At 45.9% G+C, this 20434-nt stretch overlaps 1 protein-coding gene across 13 annotated transcripts in view; it reads right to left on the bottom strand.

The window, feature by feature from the left end:
* Syne2 (spectrin repeat containing nuclear envelope protein 2) overlaps window positions 1-20434 on the bottom strand; it is a 313636-nt gene that overhangs the window by 96878 nt on the left and 196324 nt on the right. For 9 of the 13 annotated variants that reach the window (XM_039113258.2, XM_039113264.2, XM_039113263.2 and 6 more), the window contains 9 exons: window positions 17996-18184; window positions 17298-17372; window positions 14651-14749; window positions 13824-13940; window positions 7522-7752; window positions 3549-3731; window positions 1436-1564; window positions 738-859; window positions 200-350 (listed from right to left, as the gene is read on the bottom strand). In XM_039113258.2, the coding sequence (XP_038969186.1) occupies window positions 200-350; window positions 738-859; window positions 1436-1564; window positions 3549-3731; window positions 7522-7752; window positions 13824-13940; window positions 14651-14749; window positions 17298-17372; window positions 17996-18184 (1296 nt within the window). The remainder of the gene's footprint in view (window positions 1-199; window positions 351-737; window positions 860-1435; window positions 1565-3548; window positions 3732-7521; window positions 7753-13823; window positions 13941-14650; window positions 14750-17297; window positions 17373-17995; window positions 18185-20434) is intronic. The other 4 variants (NM_001427326.1, XM_039113261.2, XM_039113262.2 and 1 more) reach the window with 3 other exon arrangements.

Genomic DNA, 20434 nt, shown 5'->3' with positions numbered 1-20434 from the left:
GGCAGAGAAGCAAATGGGCATTGTAGTGAGCTCTGGAACCAGAGAAGGGGGCACTACAGGGGCATGAAGGGAGGGCCGGGCCTACGGAAAAAGCCCTGAGGCTGTTTAGCTTCTGAGAATGAACCAATACATCACGCAGAACACACAAGGTTTCTACACGAGCCTTCTCTGGGTTCCTGAGACAGAGACGCACACAGACCTGAGGCTCCACGAGCTGAGGCGCAGGGGGATTTGGTCTTGATGTCAGTTCATGGTGAAGATACTGCCATTTGTCACCACTCTGGCCCTCAGGTGGCAAGGCTGAATCTGAAGTTTCTGAATCTGAGTTTCCAGGACTAGGCACCTCACTGCTTTTTGAGGAGGAAAAAAAAGGGGGGTGCGTATGAAAAGAGTCGACACAAAGACATTTAGCCAATGTTTCATGCAGGATTTTAAAATAAGCAGTTCTATCAAAAAGAAATGTCGAAATGTAGGCCAGAGAGTGGGCTCAGAGGTTAGAGCACTTACTGCTCTTGCGGAGGTCCCAGGTTTATTCCCAGAACCCACCTGATAGCACATAACCTGCCATAAATCCAGTTTCAGGGGATTTAATGACCTCTGTGGACACTAGGCACACGAGTAGTATACACGCAAAGGCAAAAGATACACATAAAATAAATAAACCCAATTTTTTTTGATGGACCGGGGATGTCAGAATCCCCACTCAGAATCCCAAGGGAATTTTAAAAATGCTTTACCTGGAAGCTGATTGCCGATTTGCATCTTTATCCTCTGGGTAACACTGCAGCCATGTTTTCTTAGCATTCAACTCTGTGAACTTGATTAAATCTTTTTGCTCCAACGGTTTTAACTCCAGAATCTGCAAGTGAAAGTAATTTAAAAGGCCATCTTGTTTGTTCTGTTAGCTCTCTAAAATGCTTTCTGCTGGAATCATCCAGCTTTGGGCCACTTCTCAAGTCAGTGCTGCTTCTCTTGCTTGCTCAGTCTTGATACCATCTACTTCTGAGAAACTTAGTTAAAAACTTTGGCTGTGGTTTATTGATGAAGACCTTGTGTTGAATGTGTTAGGTCCTGGGTTCTATCCCCAGCATTGCAAACAAACAAGCAAACAACCAAAAGATACAATGAATTAGCAAAAACATAAAACAACCACACAATAGCCAACTGGTATTTAAACTATGTTGGATGTGCATGGGGAAATTACCAGTGAACATGCTTAGTGATAACAGGCAAAGCAGGGCTGTGGATACAGATAGCTACGTTTGCCCTGGGTGGTTACTTAGTTTAAGATGCAACCTAATGAAGTCAGCGGCTCGCTGTGCAGGCCTGAGCACCCATACTTCGGTTACAATGTAGGCCTCCAGTGGCAGCAGAGCTTTAGTCCAAAGAGAAACATCATCTAGAATGCTGGGTTCTGGTCCTTACAACTGATTACCTGTGGTTGGGGAACGTCCTTCTGTCTGCTGAACTGTGGCCTTTCGGTTATGACAGATTCAAGCTCAGAAAAGCTGGCCGGCAGGAGGACATCGTGGGGCTCTGACGGTTTCTTAAGAGTGGTGGGCTGCTGAAAAACCAACCAACATTTGTATGTTCCCCCTTGGCAGAGTAATTATTTAAGGAGATGCATATGGATCTCAGCTACCAACACAGCAACAGAACACAGTAAACCTCGGCGCTATTATTTACCTTACCATACATTTAAAACATTTACATTTTTCTTTTCTTTCTCTTTTTTCTTTTCTTTCTTTTTTTTTTTTTTTAATTTGGTTGTTCGAGATAGGGTTTCTCTGTATATCTCTGGCTGTCCTGGAACACTCTCTCTGTAGAAGAGGCTGGCTCTGAACCCAGAGATCCTCCTGCCTCTGCTTCCTGAGTACTGGAATTAAAGATTTGCACCACCACCACCCAGCTATTTGACATAATTTCATGTACTTATTTCAAATCAACTTCTGGAGCTATTACCTCTAGAGAGATGATCACCTTCTACCGTCTCAGCTCCTCAATCCAATTTGTTCAGTGAATTTACAAAAGCCTGGAAACATATTGTCCTTTTTTTTTTAAAGATTTATTTATTTATTATATATAAGTACACTGTAGCTGTCTTCAGACTCACAGAAGAGGGCATCTGATCTCATTACAGATGGCTGTGAGTCATCATGTGGTTGCTGGGATTTGAACTCAGGACCTCTGGAAGAGCAGTCAGTGCTCTTAACCACTGAGTCATCTCTCCAGCCCATGTATTGTCCTTTTTAAAGAGTGAAGTTAAAAACAAAACAAAACTCAAAAACAAAACAACAAAAACCCAAAAGGGATAGTATTATGTTTATAAATTAAATTATCCCTTATGTCTTACTTTATTACTTTTTAAAGAGGAAAACCTCAGGAAGCTTGAGTACCCAAAGCCAGCCTCATTCCTGTGAATCTAAGTCCCCAAGTGGGACCACTCATGAGCCTTCATGCAAATCTTCCACAGTGAGATCCACCTCTAAGATGCCTATTTACACTTGAAATCACAGAATGCTTTAGATGCCATGAGAACACTTTTAACTATTAGAGCAGTATAAGTATGTATTTATAAATCAGGGACAAAAGCGCTCTGGGAACAGATTTTGTTTTTATGAAGTAACATCTTATTTTATTGAGTTAGTTTGAGACAGGGCCTTGGCTGGTCTGGAACTCATTCTATAGAGCAGGCTGGCCTTGAAGTCATAGAGAGATCCACCTGCTTCCTGAGTGCTGTTATGAAGATGTGTACCACTGATTTATTTGACTTTTTTTTAGTCCTAATATATTGCCAAGGATGCCCTTGAACTTTTGATCCTCCTGCCTCTACCTCCCTAGTGCTAGGATTACCTACTGTGGTGGGGACTGAAGCCAAGGCTTCATGCATATTTGGCAAGCACACTTGAGCTATATCTACAGTCCTGATATAAAACTTTAATATAATCTACCAATATGCATATATTTTCTATGATGGGTTCATTTTCTAGCCAATTAGAGCCAATCAAATTCACTACTTTTATTCAAACATTTAATATGTTGACTCCCCTCTCTCTCTCTCTCTCTCTCTCTCTCTCTCTGTCTCTTTGTGTTTGTGTGTGTATGTGTGTGTGTGTGTGTGCATGTATGTGCATGTATGTGTTGTTGTGTTCATGTGGAAGTCAGTTGACAACTTGTGGGAGTTGGTTCTCTCCTTCTACCATAGGTTCAGGGGGTTGAACTCACATCATCAGGCTTGGAGGGGCAAGTTCTTTTACCCCTAAGACATACTGCTTGCTCCCCAAATTCCTTTAAAATCAGAGCTCATAATCAACAGAATCCTCAGTCTCATCGAATCCACCCAGGCCAACCTGCTGCCATCATCTACTACCTCAGCCCAGAAACCTGCGCAGAGAAATGAAGCTCAATCCCAGAAGCCCGTGTGTCCTCTCCTTTCACAGCGCCTACGACTCACTCTTTAAGGAGGACAGCGTCTCTGCCTTTGCTTTGTCGTGCCCACCCAGAGTACTGTTGGCAGCCCTGGGATGTCCACACACCCTCACGCCTACCTGGTCCTCACTGTACTTCTCCTGAAGCATCATCTGGACCTTTTCCAAGTTGCACTTCACAGTCTTGAGTTTCCAGGAAAGGGCTTCGGCCTCTTGTTGAGTGGTTCCACAGTCTCCCAGGCCCTGGTCTTTGCAAGTCTCTAACAGAGAGGCAACCTTGTGCTCAATCTCTGTCAGCATAGCCTAGGAGAGAACATCAGTGAATTATCCACAGTGGATTTTAGGAGGGTAGAGTAGGGATTGAGCTTGGGGCCATGTGCATACGTAGCATTGCACAAGCTACACCCCTAACCCATGGAGTCAGTCTCCAACATAAGTGGGATTTATTTGCTTTACCCGAGAATACAGAAGTTCTAGAAACAGGATGAAAGGGACCTTGGAGAAACACAAACTTTGACATGATTCTGTGCTGAAAATCAGGGTTGGAACTAAATCAACCCAGAGTGCAGATATTACAGTAAGTAACCCTATAACCTCTTTAGAAAGCATAACAGAGTATGCCCAGTGATTCCTACTCGTACTGGCTGGCTTTGTGTGTCAATTTAACACAAGCTAGAGTCATCCAAGAGGAAGGAGCCTCAGTTGTGGAAACGCCTTCATGTGCTACAGCTGTGGGACATTTTCCCAACCAGTGATCAATGTAGGAGGGCCCAGCCACTGGTGGGCGGTGCCACTGGTGGGTGGACCGTCCTGGATCCTATAAGGTGGTAGGCTAAGCAAGCCATGAGAAGAAGGCCAGTAAGCAGCCTCGTGGCCTTTGCATTAACTCCTGCCTCCAGGTACCAGCCCTGTTTGAGTTACTGCCCTGACTTCCTTCAGTGATAAAGAGCAGCGTGGAAGTGAGAGCTGAATAAACCCTTTCCTCCCCAACTTGCTTTTTGGTCATGGTGCTGGGACGTAACAACCCCAACTAAGACACTGCTGGTTAACAGCACGTGCTACTCAGTCTATGTGGGTTTGGGATTTACCATCCAGATTCACTGTGAGGAATCAATCAATTAACTCTATTTTTGCCTTAATCCATGTGCTTCGTGTTTAATGACTTAAAACCATATAGAGTACTTAAGCACAGGATTGAGTGGAAAAACCTGAACACTTCCCCCACCTTCCTAATCTTTTCTGTTGTAGACCAAGTGTCAATCCGAGAATAAAAATGGAAAAAAAAGAAGAAATTCCAGACGCATATTTGACAGTTCCTCCTTGCTCATTTCTCCCTCTTTCTCAAGCAAATCCAAAAGATCAGAAGAACACGGCAGTAATTTAGAACTTCAAATGCTCAGTGACTGACACCACCCACCAATCCACATGAGTCTAAAAATAAATGAGCTGCAGAAAGTGCATTTGCCAACAAGTCAGGCTCTTTGCGCTCCTCAACGTATTCCTGCACTCTCTCGACGCTTAAGAGTTCATCAGTCATGCTAACAGGCTGGGCACAGGGTCAGCAGCCATACACACCCACATCCCAGCCAGGGCCACTGGCACAAAAGCCAACTTGGGACTAAAGCCAAATTCAGTTAAAGAAATGCTCCACCTCCAAATAGATTTTCCAGTAATGTGTCCTGTCAAACCTTTCTCCCTGAAAACTACTTACTGCCTCCCTGTGGGTTCTTCAGAGCCTCAACAGCGCATAGTCCCACACTCCTAGCCTTTGGAGTGGGCTGTCCCCAAAGGCAGTCACAACTTTATGCTAGCCTGCTTGCCCACGCAGCGGTTTTATGTAAATATCTTACATCTTCAAACTGATGCTTCTCAGCGACCATTTCCATAGCTGGAAACAGACATTCCGTGCCTTGGTCAGCCTCCTGCTTGTTCCTGCTTTATTGAACCTGTTTCCTGGTCTTCTGTTTACTAATTAGTGCTGTCGTACTTAAAGATTTCTTTTAAATTTTATTATTTGTTTTATGTGTACGGATGTTGTACCTGCCTGTGTGTTTGCATATCCTGTGTGTGCAGTACTCTCAGACATTATCAACTTTATGATGGTTTAAAAAAAAAAGAGCAACAAAGTTGCTGTTTTAATTCACATGCTTTGTTTTGAAACAGGGTCTCATGTAGCCCAGGCTGGCCACAAATTCACTATGTAGCCAAGGATAAGCTACATAAGCTCCTGATCTTTCTGCCTCTGTTCCCAGTTGCTGGGGTCATAGGCACATGGCACACCTGGTTCATGGTGCTCAGGGCTTTCTGCATGTGGAGCCAGCCCTGTATGCCGAGCCGGCCCTTCACCAACCCCAGTGTTCATTCACATGCTTTTAATTTTCACTTCAAGCTTTAAATTATCAAATACATTGTTTTCTTAACTGATCTATTTGTCCTCTGACCACTTTCCACAACAAACACCATTTTTTACAAGTATTGAGGGCCCTTTCCGTCTCAATATGAAACTATCCGTGTCAATATTGTCATATAAATGAGAGAAAAGTGATCTTGTTGGTCTGTACTTTATTTTCCTACAGTGGGTTCAAAGCCCTCCATTGCCAAACCCAAGTTTCTACATATTTCGTTTAAATGTAATTTATTTAAATATGAAGTTCAAATGAAGCTTATCTGCAACCATTTATAGCCTGAAAATTGCACCCTCGCTCTGTCGGCCACAGGTAAGAGTAGTCAATGAAATGCCTCGCCTCCCTCCATCCAGGTTCTCCATTGTGTTAGGCCATTATCTAGATGCCCAAGCCCCCTGGGAATCCATGTCACGCACCCCACTACCCTTCTAGGAAGAACTTTCTGGTTCCTGAGACTCATATTCCTGTCAAGTCTGCCCACAGCAAGCTTCTTGGGTGCTACTGCCACCTGGTGGGCACGTCCTGTCTTTGCATAGTCCAGCTCTCTTCAAAATGGATGCAAGGGGCTGGGGATCCTGGTGGTAGCCAAGCCATTGGCATGAGGGCTACTTGCTGGTAGCAAATCGGAATCAGAGAGCCTTAAGGAGCTGGAGTTCAAACTTGAGGATACTTGGGGTACAACTTAGTATAGTCCTTGTCTGTTACTGGGCTTAACTTTACCCCTGGAGGGCCAATCAGAACAGACAAACTATTAGAAGTGACTATCAAGTCTGCCCTAAACCCTGTCACTTCCCCTTGCAGGTAGCTCTGGGTAGACGAAAGGGAGGCGGACCCACCTCCAGTGAACTGGCTACCCTAGCCACAAGACAGGTTCCTGCAGGAAGAGGTGACAGGGCCAGTGCTTTGAGAGACACTGAGACAGGAGAGTGGCTTCATCCCTAGTAAGAGGCCAAGGCTGGTCTGCTGTGCACAGCACCAGGGAGAGGCCACCTTAAGCAGCCAGCAAATCTCCGCTGTTGTGACAGCAATCACACCACCGAGGTGTCGGTCGTCATCCCAGCCCCTCCCTGGAGAGACACAGAAATTCCCGCCTTTGGGCCGAGCCACCAAGCTTTCCTCAGAGTGACTTCAGACAGGGACGTTGACCTCCTTACCCTTCCCAAGCCTGGGACACCCCTGCTAACAAGGCACACAGCTTCGTCTAGTCAAGTCAAGAGTTTGAATGTTACGCCGTTTAGTTTCATTCCCACAAGCTCATTCTTTATTCACAATAATCTTGGGATGGTGGATCTCAATAGCAGGAACTGGGCACAGTTTTATGCCAGACGCTTGGGAGTTCATCTCATTCAACCCTGACAAAAATTTCTATGAGCTAACCAATGCTACTAGGAGAGGAAAATCAGGCGGAGGAGGAAATTGGTCAAAGTTCACAGTTAATGTGATCCCGGGTTGGTTTCTGATTCTGGAATTCTGGACTCTGGGCTGTAATTCACTCCTGTCCCCTCAGAGGGGCTGATCACACAAAGAGTTTCAAAGACTCACAGGGAAAACCAGGAAAGCTGAGGCCTACAACAAACGTGAGCTTTAGAGGCACGGCAGAAGCACACTGCTGCTTTAAGAGCAAGGTGCCCCGCCTTGGCAGGAGGCTGGTGACTAGGTGAAGCCTCACTCCTGCCCGCCTGTCTTACCTGGCACCCAGCCAGCTCCTCTTCCACCACCTGCTGCATGTCTGTGTCTAACGTTTCCGGCTCAAACGCCACGCTGGCTTGCTGCAGCCACAGTTCCAGCTTGGCCACCTGGGTCTTGCAGACACGGAGGACGTCTGCAGGCTGAGGCCTACTTCTCTCCACTGTGGCCTCCAAAGCTTCTTGTTCTCGAGGAAAGTCCAGGAGTGCAGCCTCAATGGGAGGTGTGTCACCCTAAAACGAAGCCAAAGATAATCCAGCAGGGAGAAGTCAGGAATCCAAGGCTTTTCCACAAGGGGCATGGAGAGACCTGGGAACCTGGCCTCTTCCTCCTCCCCTCCTCCCCAGTTAAAAGAAACAAAAAGGACAGAAGGAGGAAGAAAAGAAAAGAAAAATGCACCTCCACACTCATAGCAACGGCCACGTGACCTGGTGGCACAGGTTTCCAGGCAGCCGATCCGCATGTACACAGGTACAGTTTTCCCGGGCACAGAGGCGGGGAGTGTGGATCCCCAGGAGACAGGAGGTGAGAGAGTGTGTGAGGGTGTGTGTCCCAAACACTTCAGGGAGCTGGCCTGTGCTTAAAGTGGCATGACACACGATGATTAAGCAAAGCATTGCACGGCTGTGTACCCAACGACCAAAACTAAACCAAGTGAGAAAAATGGCCACCTCATGCCAGCGGGGCTGATGATATGCGGGAATCGGCTAACACCTTCCCAAGCAGCAAGACTACGTGTTAGTTTCTCTTTATCCACCTACATTCTCTATTAAAAACAGCTTGGGGCAAGCAGTGAACTTCCTGGAGGACGGATATTTTCTCCTTTCCCCCAGAGAAAAAAATCCCTAAACTGGCTTTTGCTTTTTCAGAAGTGGAGCTAAGACCTGATGGCTTTGGTGTGAAATCTGAATTAGGCGTAACATACTTCCTATGGATTGAAACAACCTGATCTCTTACCAATACAGGAGCAAACTTTCTCCCAGATAGAAGATGGAGCCATTCTAACGCTTATGTATTCTTTTGTTTCAACACAGAGGTAGAGATTGGTTTTAACATGATAGTCTCGCCTGACACTATAATCCCAGAATAGGCAGAGAGGACATTGACCTTTCTGGAGAAATCCCTTTAGAAATAGGGATTTGCATCCTGATCTGTCGAAATACGGGTCTCCATATGTTCTGTGTTAATTAGAACTAAAATGACCCGCAACATTTTCCACTTTAAGATTGTATGCGAACTTGTTAGCATCTCTCTAATAAAGCACAGTTGAGAACTACAGACTTCTAACAGGAGTTGCTCACAAACGAACATCCTACCTCAAAAGGATAACCTCAGAGGGGTTATATTCTTCCTGACTACCTACTGCTTTACATGTATTTGTTCTCTTCCAGTAAAATGCCATTTCTTAGGCTTGGGCATCCTCAATGGTAGGGTATTTGCCTGGCATGTGAGAAGCCCTGAATTTGGTCCCTAGCACCCCTGAGTCTCCCCCAAAATGACAACACAACAAACAAAACCAACAAACTGGCTGCCGCCACGCGCCTATTTTTATAGTTCTCTTCAAGGTTGACATTCTCTGCTCTCCCAGTATCTTCCCTGAGCCTCACACACCGCTCTGCCCACCCTGGCTCCACAGGTCCCAGTGGTCGATGTTAAGGTAAACTGTCATTGGGAGTGCTCTCAGACAATTTCTAGCCTAACTAGTTATATAAATAACTGATTAGCTATTTCCAAACTTTGGGGTATGACTCTACCTTAGTGGCAAAGATTGTGTGGCCTTCTTTTTCCGCTATCTGAGGTCATCAGTTAATATTAAGTGGATAATCTGTAATAGCTAATTTATCATCTGTCTTAATTTATTCAACATTTTTATTTGACTAGCTCTGGCAGGCCATGTACATGCAATTTTAAGTGGCAGTATTAAGCCAGTCTGCTTTCTTAGGACCTTACTACACGAGGAAATGAGCAGGCTGGGTGACTAATCCGCCCTTTATTCAAACCCGAAAAGAATCCAAAGTGGGTGGGTGTGAGGGGCAGGAGGGAAAAACAATTAAGTGTAACCTTAGAAGGGCTTCGAAGTGGCCTCGGATGCTCACTTTTTTAACAGTTCTGCACCCCAGCGATGGCAGTCAGTTCATAGCCTCCCATTCCATCAAAGTGCCTCTGAGAAGTGTAGGCCTGGACATAGGCCATTAGCACAAGGGCTCTGGCTCTATGATCTTGGAATTTGGGTCCCCAGTAACTTCCTAAACGACAACCCTGCTTTATTTATATGGTTGTCCTAAATCCTGAAGGCAGAAATCATTGTGGTCCGTGTTTTACAAACTGAATATTTTGGAGGGGGGTTTAAAAAATGTTGCCACAGATGTCTGCTACCACGAAGAATCTGTCAGGTCTCTGATAATGAAACTTTTGTTGCTATTACCTATTCTTAATGACTGTGACGCCACACTCGGCACAATACAGGACCAGCTCCTTGTTTCACACCACAAACTCTCTATTCCCCATGTACAGATAAGGAGACTCAGGCTTAGCTTTGAGAGTCTATTCAAACTGCTGAAGCCAACGCTGGTGAACAGAACCATAATCCAGTCCCTTATTTTACTGTGGTTTGCGGGGTCTAAATCCGGATTTTCCCAGTCTCACAAACTCTGTGGCATCCAAGTTGGACATCTGCTTTAGCATGTCACTGATCCAAAAGAAAACCCTGGCTTCTTGAAGTATAGTTGTTGTGACCTTCAGTGAAGCCCCGGAAATGAATACCCAGGTTATGAAAAAGCCACCAAACATAAAAGGTTTCTAAACATAAAACTACCCAAAACGCAAACATGGAGCAGCAACAAAAGTCAAATATGAAATGAGGCTGGGGGATGGCTTGGTGGGTAAAAATGCTTGCCTCACAAGCATGAGGACCTGGGTCGGACCCCCGGCCCCACATAAAATGCTGCAGGCAGCAGGGCGAGTCTGTAATCCCAGAACACAGAGGGGGAGAGGGCAGGCAGGACAGGAGGACTGCCGGGAAGCTGGGCTGGAGTGGGCGCAGAGCGGCAGATGCAAGAGAGACAATGTAGAAGCTGGGCAGCTCCTGACAGAGAATCCTTCGGTACTTCTCAGTAAACTCAATCCCTTGGCTTTAAACAAACAAACGAACAAGGTGGAAGGCAGGAACCAACTCTCAGAAACTGACCTTCTGCCTCCACATAGGCACCCTGGAGTACACATTGCCCACGCACTGCATTACGTGGTTCAGATGCCTTGGATCTAAACACACAACACAACATGCACTTTCCAGTGTGCACCTCCGCACTATACAAAGCAGCAGCAGATGCCCTTGAAACACCTTGGCCCAGATTCATCATCACAGAATGGTATAAAGTCCTTATTTTTACTGTACAAGGTTTTCTCATCTTAAAAAAAAAAACCAAAAACCAAAAAACAAAAAAACAAGTAATGGCTTGTGAACCGAAACTCCAGGACAGACGCTGTGCTCGCAGAGACCTCTCGACTGATTAGAGATTGTAACGTTGCAGGTCCAGGTCTAAAGAACTCATCTCAGGCTAGCTTTGGAGGTGCCCTCCCCCGTTAGCAATCAAAATCCTAAAATTTTACTAAGAGTACTGTAACTGTCACCAGATAGCACCTGAGGCCCATGGAAAAGCCTCCCTGTCTTGCTGTGACCACCACTCTGATGTTCTCACTAATATATTTTAAGTTTGTCTTGATTTATGACTTTCTGTAATATGGCAAACAAAAAAATGTCTAATTTTTTTTTTTACCATTAGCCCTCACCATATTTCAAAGTAAGGCATCTGTGAACTGTATCGTGTAGAACATACACAGATTCAGAGAGCTGGAACACACTGCTGAATAATGAGTGACTCATCAAAGAAATCAAGAATAAAATTAAAAATTTCCAGGAATCAAATGGAAATAAAACAGAACATTTATTAAAAAGAAAGCCTGGGAGATATAACGAAAGCAGTCCTAAGAAGTGCAGTGCTTAACTGCACACGTAGAAATACAACATACGACTCAGCGTCACTGATGTCTGTTTTAAATACTTATTTTCAGGCAACAGAGGTCAGAACTGATCCAGATCTTTACTAAGAGTACTGAATTCTCATCTTGCCAAGATAAGACACGGTAGCTATCTATACAGGGCTGATGCCATGGCTGCCATTCTGTGGATCTCTGAGCTATCCTTCCCTAGGAGTGTGGTCTGCCAGGGAGATAGAAATGGCTTCCCACAAGAGAAAGAAGAGCTTTGGAGTCACCAGGGAGCTGTCCCTTCAGTAGCCAAAGGTGACATGTTTTCTCTCTAAGAACCTACCAACATCTGGGCCTGGTAGTGTAAGCCTATAATCCAGCACTGGGGAGATTGAGTCAGAACTATATATCCAAGGCCAGCCTGATAGAAGTATTTCAAACAAACAAACAAACAAAAACAAAACCAGTAACCAACAAAACAACCAACCAAGAAACTAAGAAACCAACCAACCAACCACCCATCCAACCAACCAAAGGACCCACAGAAGCTCTGCTAAGAAGAAAATAGAAACATCTAATTCACAGTTGTTGCGACAGCCATCCAGCCATCCTCAGGAGTCTAAGTCAGGAGGCATTTATGCACCGGACTTCAGACTTAACCCTGATACCCAGAAGCAATCAGGCTCTGGAGACACAATGGCTTTAAGCCTCAACAACTCCATCTGTCAAGTAGTAATTACCTCACATGACTATTGTGAAGGTTAAGAAAGAAACCTCAGTGTGTGGCCCACTGAGCATCACCTCGATTTATGGTTCTGTCCCCTTTTCTCTTTTTCTCCCAGTGACACCATGTTCAGGGTAAAAGATACGACAGAACAACCACACCGGCACTACACATTAGGCAGGATTCTATTAGAGCTAAAACACACACACATGTGAGCACACGCACATGTACATACACACGCATGTATGTATGTATGTATGCATGTATGTATGCCTATGTGTGCAAACGACGCGTGTGGAGTACATATGCCATAGTAAGTACATGGAAGTCGGATAATCATTCTGCAGACTAGTTCTCTCCTGCTTTAACGGGTTTGGGGGATGGAACTCATGTTGCCAGGTTGTTCTGCCGTCATACACTAAGCTCTTTTGGCGGCTCTACATCCCATTTTTAACTGAGCCTTGAAAAGAGCATACGAGGGATCAGAGAGATGGCTCAGTGTTTACAGGAGCTTTCGCTGCCTTGGCACAGAATCCAGCTTCAGTTCCCAGTGCCTACATGGGCTGGCAGACATTCTCCTGTAACTCCATTTTAGTGGACCCAATGCTCTCTTCTAGCCTCTGAGGGCAATGCATGCATGTGGTGCATAAACATGCATGCAGGCGAAACAGACGTGTGTAAAATGAATACAAATAAATCCTAAAAACCAAACCAAACAGGTGAAAAAAACCCCAGTCCAATTCTGGCTTGCAAAATCAAACAGAAACCACAGAACACTAAGCAGGTCAATGACTTTCCTGCACCTGTGCTTGGTACTCCCAGTGAGTCTACAGCTATGACATCTGTCACCTCGCTGGGCAACACTGTGAGAAAGGTGGAGAATGACAGGAAGAGGGCAGGGGAGTGACAGTGTGACAGATACTGTTTATTCTTGTAAGAACAGAAAAAAGGATTGGAAAAAAAAGACATAAAAACATGACCCCATATGAGAAGAGACTCTAGGTCTCTTTTAGGGGTGATTTAGTGAAACCCCTGGAGCTTCAGGGGTCAAACAGCAGGCCCGACCTGGAAGCAGGGTCCTGCAGGAGCCCTCCTTGAGAAGTGCTGTGGGTTTCGAATGAGGAAGTTGAAAGGGAATGCTCTGGGCGACTCCTTCCTCTCTTATTTAGTTCCCAGGGTTCACTCTCTGAATCTGATCGTCTTTTGTAAACATAAGGGAGGTATTAACTTGCCTTGTGATCTTATGATTAAGCAACAAAGAACATAAAAGTGCTTTTTCTCAACAGGCCCTTGATCAATAATGTGCTATTCACTGTCCCCGTGTGTTACACACACAGCTGAAACACTTAATATTAACACGACGACTATTTCAGGCTGACGATCGCTGAATCATCAACCGTCAGTGGGAAATGTCAACAGGGGATGGTTGAGCTTGCAGTGGGACATGAGGGACAAGCATACGTGAGGATGATGGCCTTAAAGGGAGCTCCTCGATCAACACACACAGCATCACAGAAGTCAGACAGCCACGGGCAATCGTGGGTGCCATGCTGGCAATCTGAGCAGCCGGCTTGTCACGGACAGGGGACTCACCTCTTCGGTTCGGCTGAGCCTCGGAGATGGTTCTGGGCCTGGCTCAGTGCTTCCTGAGTCTGGTGCAATAATGTGCACCATGGAACTGTCGCAGGTGCTAATTCTCCCACCTGCATCCTGTGGAGAAGGAATCGGCTCCTGGTCAGGCTCTACCTTGCTGCCAGGAGGGGCCTCTTCCTTATCTGCTCATTTACAGAACCCTGCTCCCAGGGTGTGCCTTTTTTTAAGGTTTTTTTTTAACCTTATTATTTGTATATGTGAGTTTATGTCAAGCATACATGTATAGGATCCTGTCTCAACAAAACAAAACAAACCAAAAAAAGCAAGGACAGACTGGGCAAGGGAGGGCAACACCCCATGAATAGCCACACAGTATTTACTTAAAAATTACTGACTTTTTAAAAGGAGTTCTCAGTACACTCGTGATTGACACAGAGGTAACTCATATGTGAATGAACTTGATTTGTCCATTTCACAATTAACCCGTATTTCAAAGCATCATGCTGTATATCCTAAATATGTACAATTTTGTCAAAAAAAATTGGCAGAAGCATTTCCTGATCCAATCATTCTTTGTAAGGAATCCTCTGATTTGTATCTCTTTCTTAAATGTAGAAATTAGTTACTTCTATTGGCTATTTTGTGTATTTAGGTTTCAAATGTTTTCCCCTTAGATGAGTTGATTTGCTATCTCTTAGTCTTAGTCTTGGTGTGGGTCACTCTGAAGGCTTGGGGATGTTGAGGGCAAGGTGAACAGAGAGGAGCATGGGAAGAAAACTCAGGCACTAAGGAGCTCCCACAAGCCCCAGGGTGACTTCCCCAGTTACCTGCACGATGGTTGCAGAGGAAGAGGACGCCTCATCCCCCTCCAGATCCTGGCTGTGCTTCCACAGAAGAGACGGCAGCTCTGTTCTCCTATGTCCATCCTAAGACAGTGCTCAATTGGTTAGCAAAGAGAAATACTTCCTTTCCATAACCGGGGCCCCACTCAGCTCCGGCAAACGGGATTCAGCCTCCTGGGCGATTTCACCACAGGTCTTACTCTCCCTCTACCCCACATGCCTTGTATTTCTCACACTAAACCATCTCTCCAAATGTGAATGCTTTTCTTGAGCCTAAAAAAAACCCTTAATTTTCTTTTCTAAAGAGTAGTAAGTTCATGTCCCACACAGGGGATTTATAAAACTTGTTTCAGAATTTAATCTGTTTTGGTAAATGTCATCGTGGATGATATTTCAAAAACAAGTCTGTTAGGTGTAAGAAAAAACAACTGCTCGAACCCACTGACTGCGGGAAGACAAGTTAAACCAGGGCTTTGGCTCAGTGACTGAGTCCTTGTCTAGCACGTGAGAGGTTAATCCGGGACTAAATCCACAGTACTGCACAATGAATGAATAAATGAATGTCTGTGAATGAAAAGTCTAATAGACATCACGTCTACCACAGTGGCTTTTTGTCAGATAGCTGGAAAATGCCTACTTCTGGAAAGGGTGTGGAGAGAACAGATGCGTGGGTACTGTTTGGGATTATAAATGGAGAACAGCACAGAGACATCTCAAAAAACTAAACTGTAATGCCATATGCTTCTGCAATTCCACCACAGGCCACATGCCCAAAGGAGATGAGATTGGCACGTAGAAAAGATGTCTGTACTCTTGTGCTCAATGCGGTGTTATTCACAACAGCAAGTCATGGAATCAAGTCAGTGTCTGTCAACAGATGAACAGTTAAAGAAAATGTGTACAGGCCAAGTATGGTGGTGCACATGCCCTCAATCCCAGCACTTGTGAGGCAGAGGCAGGTGGGTCTCTGTGAGGTGGAGGCGAGCCTCATCTACAGAGTGATTTCCAGCCTAGCCAGGACTACAGAGTGAGACCTTGTCTAAACAACAAAACAAAACATGGCGGACATACCCAGTGGAGTACCATTTCCCCATTAAAACAACAACAACAGCAAGCCCCGCCCCCAGGGACTGTGTCATTTGTAGTGACACGGATGAACCAGAGAACCTTAGCTTAGTGGAATAACTAAGCCAGGCACATGACCACAATCACGACATGAATCACCTAAACGTCAAGCGTACCAAAGCTGAGACACACCGTAAGCGGGGTACAGTGGGTAGATAGAGGGGGATTCGAGAGACATTGGTCAAGGATGCCAATTTTCAGTTAGGCAGGAGGATAACACTGGAAGCACTAAGGTGCATTAGATGTCACATACATTCGAAAACTGCCTAGACAGAGGCTAAATGCTCTCACCGCACAAAGGCGAGTTTGTGTGGAAGTACATGTTAACTAGTAGCATCCGGCACTCTACTGTGTGTGTGCTATAATACATGTTTCGGCTTATAAAGTTCTGTGACTTTCACTCGACAGTAACTTGATGAATATGTATTTTTTTGTTGTTGTTAAAGACAAACAGATCCTCTACATGGATCAGCTCAGAAGCATGTAAATGCCTGAAATGAAAACGTGCGTGCGTGCGTGCGTGCGTGCGTGCGTGCGTGCGTGCGTGCGTGCGTGCGTGCGTGTGTGTGTGTGTGTCTGTGCGCGCGCGCATGCTCGCGCCTGTCGTCTGTCTGTCTGTCTGTCTGTCTGTCGGTCTGTCTGTCTGTGTCTTCTTCGCTTGGACTCTGGGTCCTCAGGCTGTGAATTGTCTGGTGGTCAGAGCACAGGGCAAACTGTCCACTCACCCTCGAGCTCCATGCTCTAGTGACACTCAGTAGGACAAAGCCTCTACTCTGTGTGACAATGGAGCCGTGGAATAATCTACAAGACGAGCAAAATCATGTCTTGAGATCACACAAAGCATGAGCTCCATCTGTGAGTCTGAGCTGAGATGCCCTAGGTGATCAGTTTGAGTGGAAACTGGTACCAAGCAGGTCATGCTGCTTTCAACCAGTGACGGCGAAGCAGCAGGAACCAGCTACGTTAGTGGCAAGCATGACTCATCCTTGACAATACTAATCCAAAACAAAAACACGTCTCAGATATGTAAAACAATTATCGGCTAAAAACCCACGCCAAACCCAATACTCTCAAAACCCCAGAGGAAGAGTTCAGAAGTCAGCGTCTGACAGACGACTCCTTTACCCCAACAAGCGCCTCTCTTCCTGGGCCAAGTGGGCACAGATAAACTCAGTAAGTACTTCAGTCTCTACTTAAAAAGTTTAAAAATTAACATTGACTTTAAAGGTCTTGGGTTTTCATGTGTTTCCTCTGACATTCATTTAGAGATCTGGTCCTAGCCAATTCAAACAGGAAAACTGTTTTTCTGGGAGCTGGAGAGATGGCTAAGCAGCTAAGGGTATGTATTGCTCTAGCAGGGACTAAGTTTGATTCCCAGCACCCGTTCTGAGATCTGTAACTCAGTTCAAGAGGATAAGACACCCTGGCCTCTGAAGGCACCTACCCTCCTCATCCCTACACAGACGATTCAAAAATAATAAAATAAGGAGAAAAAGGCTTTCCTTACGTCACTCTTCACGGAGCTTTCTTCTGCCTCCTCCTTGACCGCTGGCAGGAAAGACATGGAGTTTGTTCTGTTCAGCTGTAAGGCACAGCACAAGACCTGCAGTCAGGCTGTAGACTGGCCTCGAATCCTGGCCTGGTTGCATTTTTATGTAGCTAAATCTTTACGCATTGTCCAATATATCCACCCACTCCCAAAGTCTCTGTCCAATATGTCTACCCACGCCCAAAGTCTCTGGGCCTTGTGCCTTTCGGTTCTTTCAGCCAAGTCTTGCCTGTGGAGCCTCATTTGCGTGATCCTCATAGCCTCACCCCCTTGCCTGTGGGGCCTTCTCATCTGCACGATCCTCACGGCCCCGCCCCAAACAGCCAGAGTGCTGTTCTCTGGTGTGCACTCAGAGTGGTCTCAGGAGCGGCACCACTTTGAGACTGCAATAGGGTGACTGTTCTAAGGCAGATACTTCAAAGGTGGATCCCTCCCAGCTGCCGGGGAATTTCATAAGTGTGGCTTTAGGTAACTCAGGCGTAAGAATTCTGGGTTGGGTCCAGGGTGGACACACCCTGAGCATTTGTGCTCAGGAGTAAACAACCTCAAGTGGAATATTTCCACTTTAAAAAAAATTCCTTTGCTGTGGAAAGCGGTATCTCACAGGCAGTTTGCTCTCCTGTGGAATGTGGGGCCAGGATGAAAGCCACACCTACCTTCCTTTCTGAAGCATCCCTCTCGGCCACTGTACACTCGGAAGTGCCTGCAGAGGGCCTCTCTCCTCCTGGCCGTTCTTGCTTCAGGTGCTCATGAAGGTTCAGGACAGCAGCCTTCAAGTCCACTAACAGATCCTCCTTTTTCTGGTTCAGATTCAGAATCTGCTCCTCCAACCTTTCCACCTCTCCCTGTTCAGAGAGGGGTGTGGGCATCACTTGGGAGAAATCAGACTGGCTTTTGGATGCCCCCAGGAGCCAGCTTCCCTCAGTACAAGGGATGCTTACTGCCCTGCTCCAAGGCTTCTGGACCCAGTCGCTACTTCACAGACCTTGTAAAGCAGAGGATCTGGGGGCTGAACAAAGCACAGGAACCTGTAATGAGGGACGCAGGTGATTGATGTGCAGCCAGGGTGGGGAGCCAGTGCCGTGGGAGCTAACCACAGGACTCACAGGACCAGATTCCCCGGGCCAAGAGCCACCGCCTGTACTTTGATGGACACATACTTCCCACTCTGCGCACACAATGTTACAAGTACCCGTTCCCATGTTTCCCCCAGGAGATTATTAAGATTATTATTATTGTATACAAGTAAGTTTTCCTAGATATGGAAAAGCCCGCTGTCTGCCCATGAGGATGATGGCATTATAGAATAGTTTCGTAGGAATTGTGGATGACAGTTACCCTGACTCTCTAGCACCCTTTGCCTGAGCGCCTCAGAAAGCTTGCACTCATTCAAAGTATCTCCCGGGCTGGGTTGCGGCTCCAGCAGCAGAGGGCTCGCTTGCTTAGCATGCATGTGACTCCTAATATTGTCTCAGGAACATGCACACTTATAACACTTTTTAAATTATTCCTTCAAATCCCTCTCCAGTCAATATTGTTCAATTCACTAAATTGTGTGTGTGTGTGTGTGTGTGTGTGTGTGTGTGTGTGTATGGATGCATGTGCACATGAGTGCAATAGGGCAATAGGTCAACCACAGAGCTATCCAGCCTTAAAACACACACACACACACACACACACACACACACACGGTCTTACTACCTCTGACCAACTTGCAATTTACTATGTAGACCAGGCTAGCCTCAGACTCAGAGATCTGGTTGCCTCTTTCTTCTGAGTGCTGGGGTTAAAGACATGTGCTATCACACATCTATTTTATTTGTTGAAACAGGGTCTTACTTGCTAGAACTGAACAAGTAGATTGTGCTAACTGACCACCAAGGCCAGTGCCTGCCTCTGTCACCCCAGGGCTGAGATTACAAGCACGTGCCACAACACTGGTCTTTCTGTGTCTTGCTTTCATATAGCTTCTGGGGGTGGAAGTGTGGCTCACTAAGCACAGTCACCAACTGAACTGCCTCCCTAGGCCCCGAGCCATTGCAATTTTACACCCCAAAAAGTAACACGCTGCTGTGAACGGGAGAGAGTTCTAAAGTCTAGAGTAAGAAGGCAATTTCTGCCACACTGCAGCAGCAGGGCCAACACTGGGCTTCCCTCTGACCCCTGGGTTCTGGCACTCACTGTTAAGCTAATACCCCTATTGTATGTGCAAGGAAAGTTCTCTACTAGCTGAGTTAGCTCTGGGTTGACTACGTTGCATGTTCCACTTTCAATAAACACTAAGCTTCAATAGGAGATGCCTCCAATACCACAGCCATTAGGGTAAACTCAGGAAAACAGCAACCAGTGATGGAGGCTGGTAGGCGCTGAACTGCCATCTGCGCTGTGAGAGCCAAACTACTCTGGGGGCCTCTGGTGGGGTCCAGAGCTGAGGGACACTGTCCCTGAGGTTCATATCATTGCCAAAATGCTACCAAAATGTCACTGGCTGTTTTCACTGTGTTGGTACTTAGACTGAGGGCACAAACGGATCGGTGGCAAACCCACAGGCACCTTTTGTGAACCAAGGTAGGTGACCCCAATTATTTATGGCGACAAAGCTTGCACTCCCATTTAAGAATGTCCTCGATGAAGACACACACGCTGGGGACCAGTAGCAGAGCACTTGCCCAGCAAGCCCTGTGTTCAGTCCCCACGTTGCGTATCCCAAACATCCTTACTATTCTGCTGACAAAATGCAGGACGGGCTGAAAAGCACTGCCGTGTCCCACGTGCAATGACTAAAAAGAACTTCCAGGAATGATCGTGCTGCGAGCTGGACTGCCCCTCGTTTTTCTTATAGAACATGATTTTTACACAAAATAAAATAGACAATGAGCTATACTTATACCCTCAAGTGGTATTCTTCAAGGTCTTTCTCAAGGAAAGGACTATGAAAACACATGAAGTTTGGGAGCCACTGCACGGCTCAGATCTTATTCTTTAAATGACTCAGCATGACGTGACAAGGTCATGACATGATGTGTCAGGAGAGACAGCACAGTCAGTTTATGGAGGGACCAAAAGTAAGATTGTGAAGAAGCCATCAGTGAGGC

Source organism: Rattus norvegicus, chromosome 6, assembly GCF_036323735.1.
Source record: "Rattus norvegicus strain BN/NHsdMcwi chromosome 6, GRCr8, whole genome shotgun sequence".
Taxonomy (NCBI): domain Eukaryota; kingdom Metazoa; phylum Chordata; class Mammalia; order Rodentia; family Muridae; genus Rattus; species Rattus norvegicus.
This window is presented reverse-complemented; position numbering and strand designations above follow the sequence as displayed.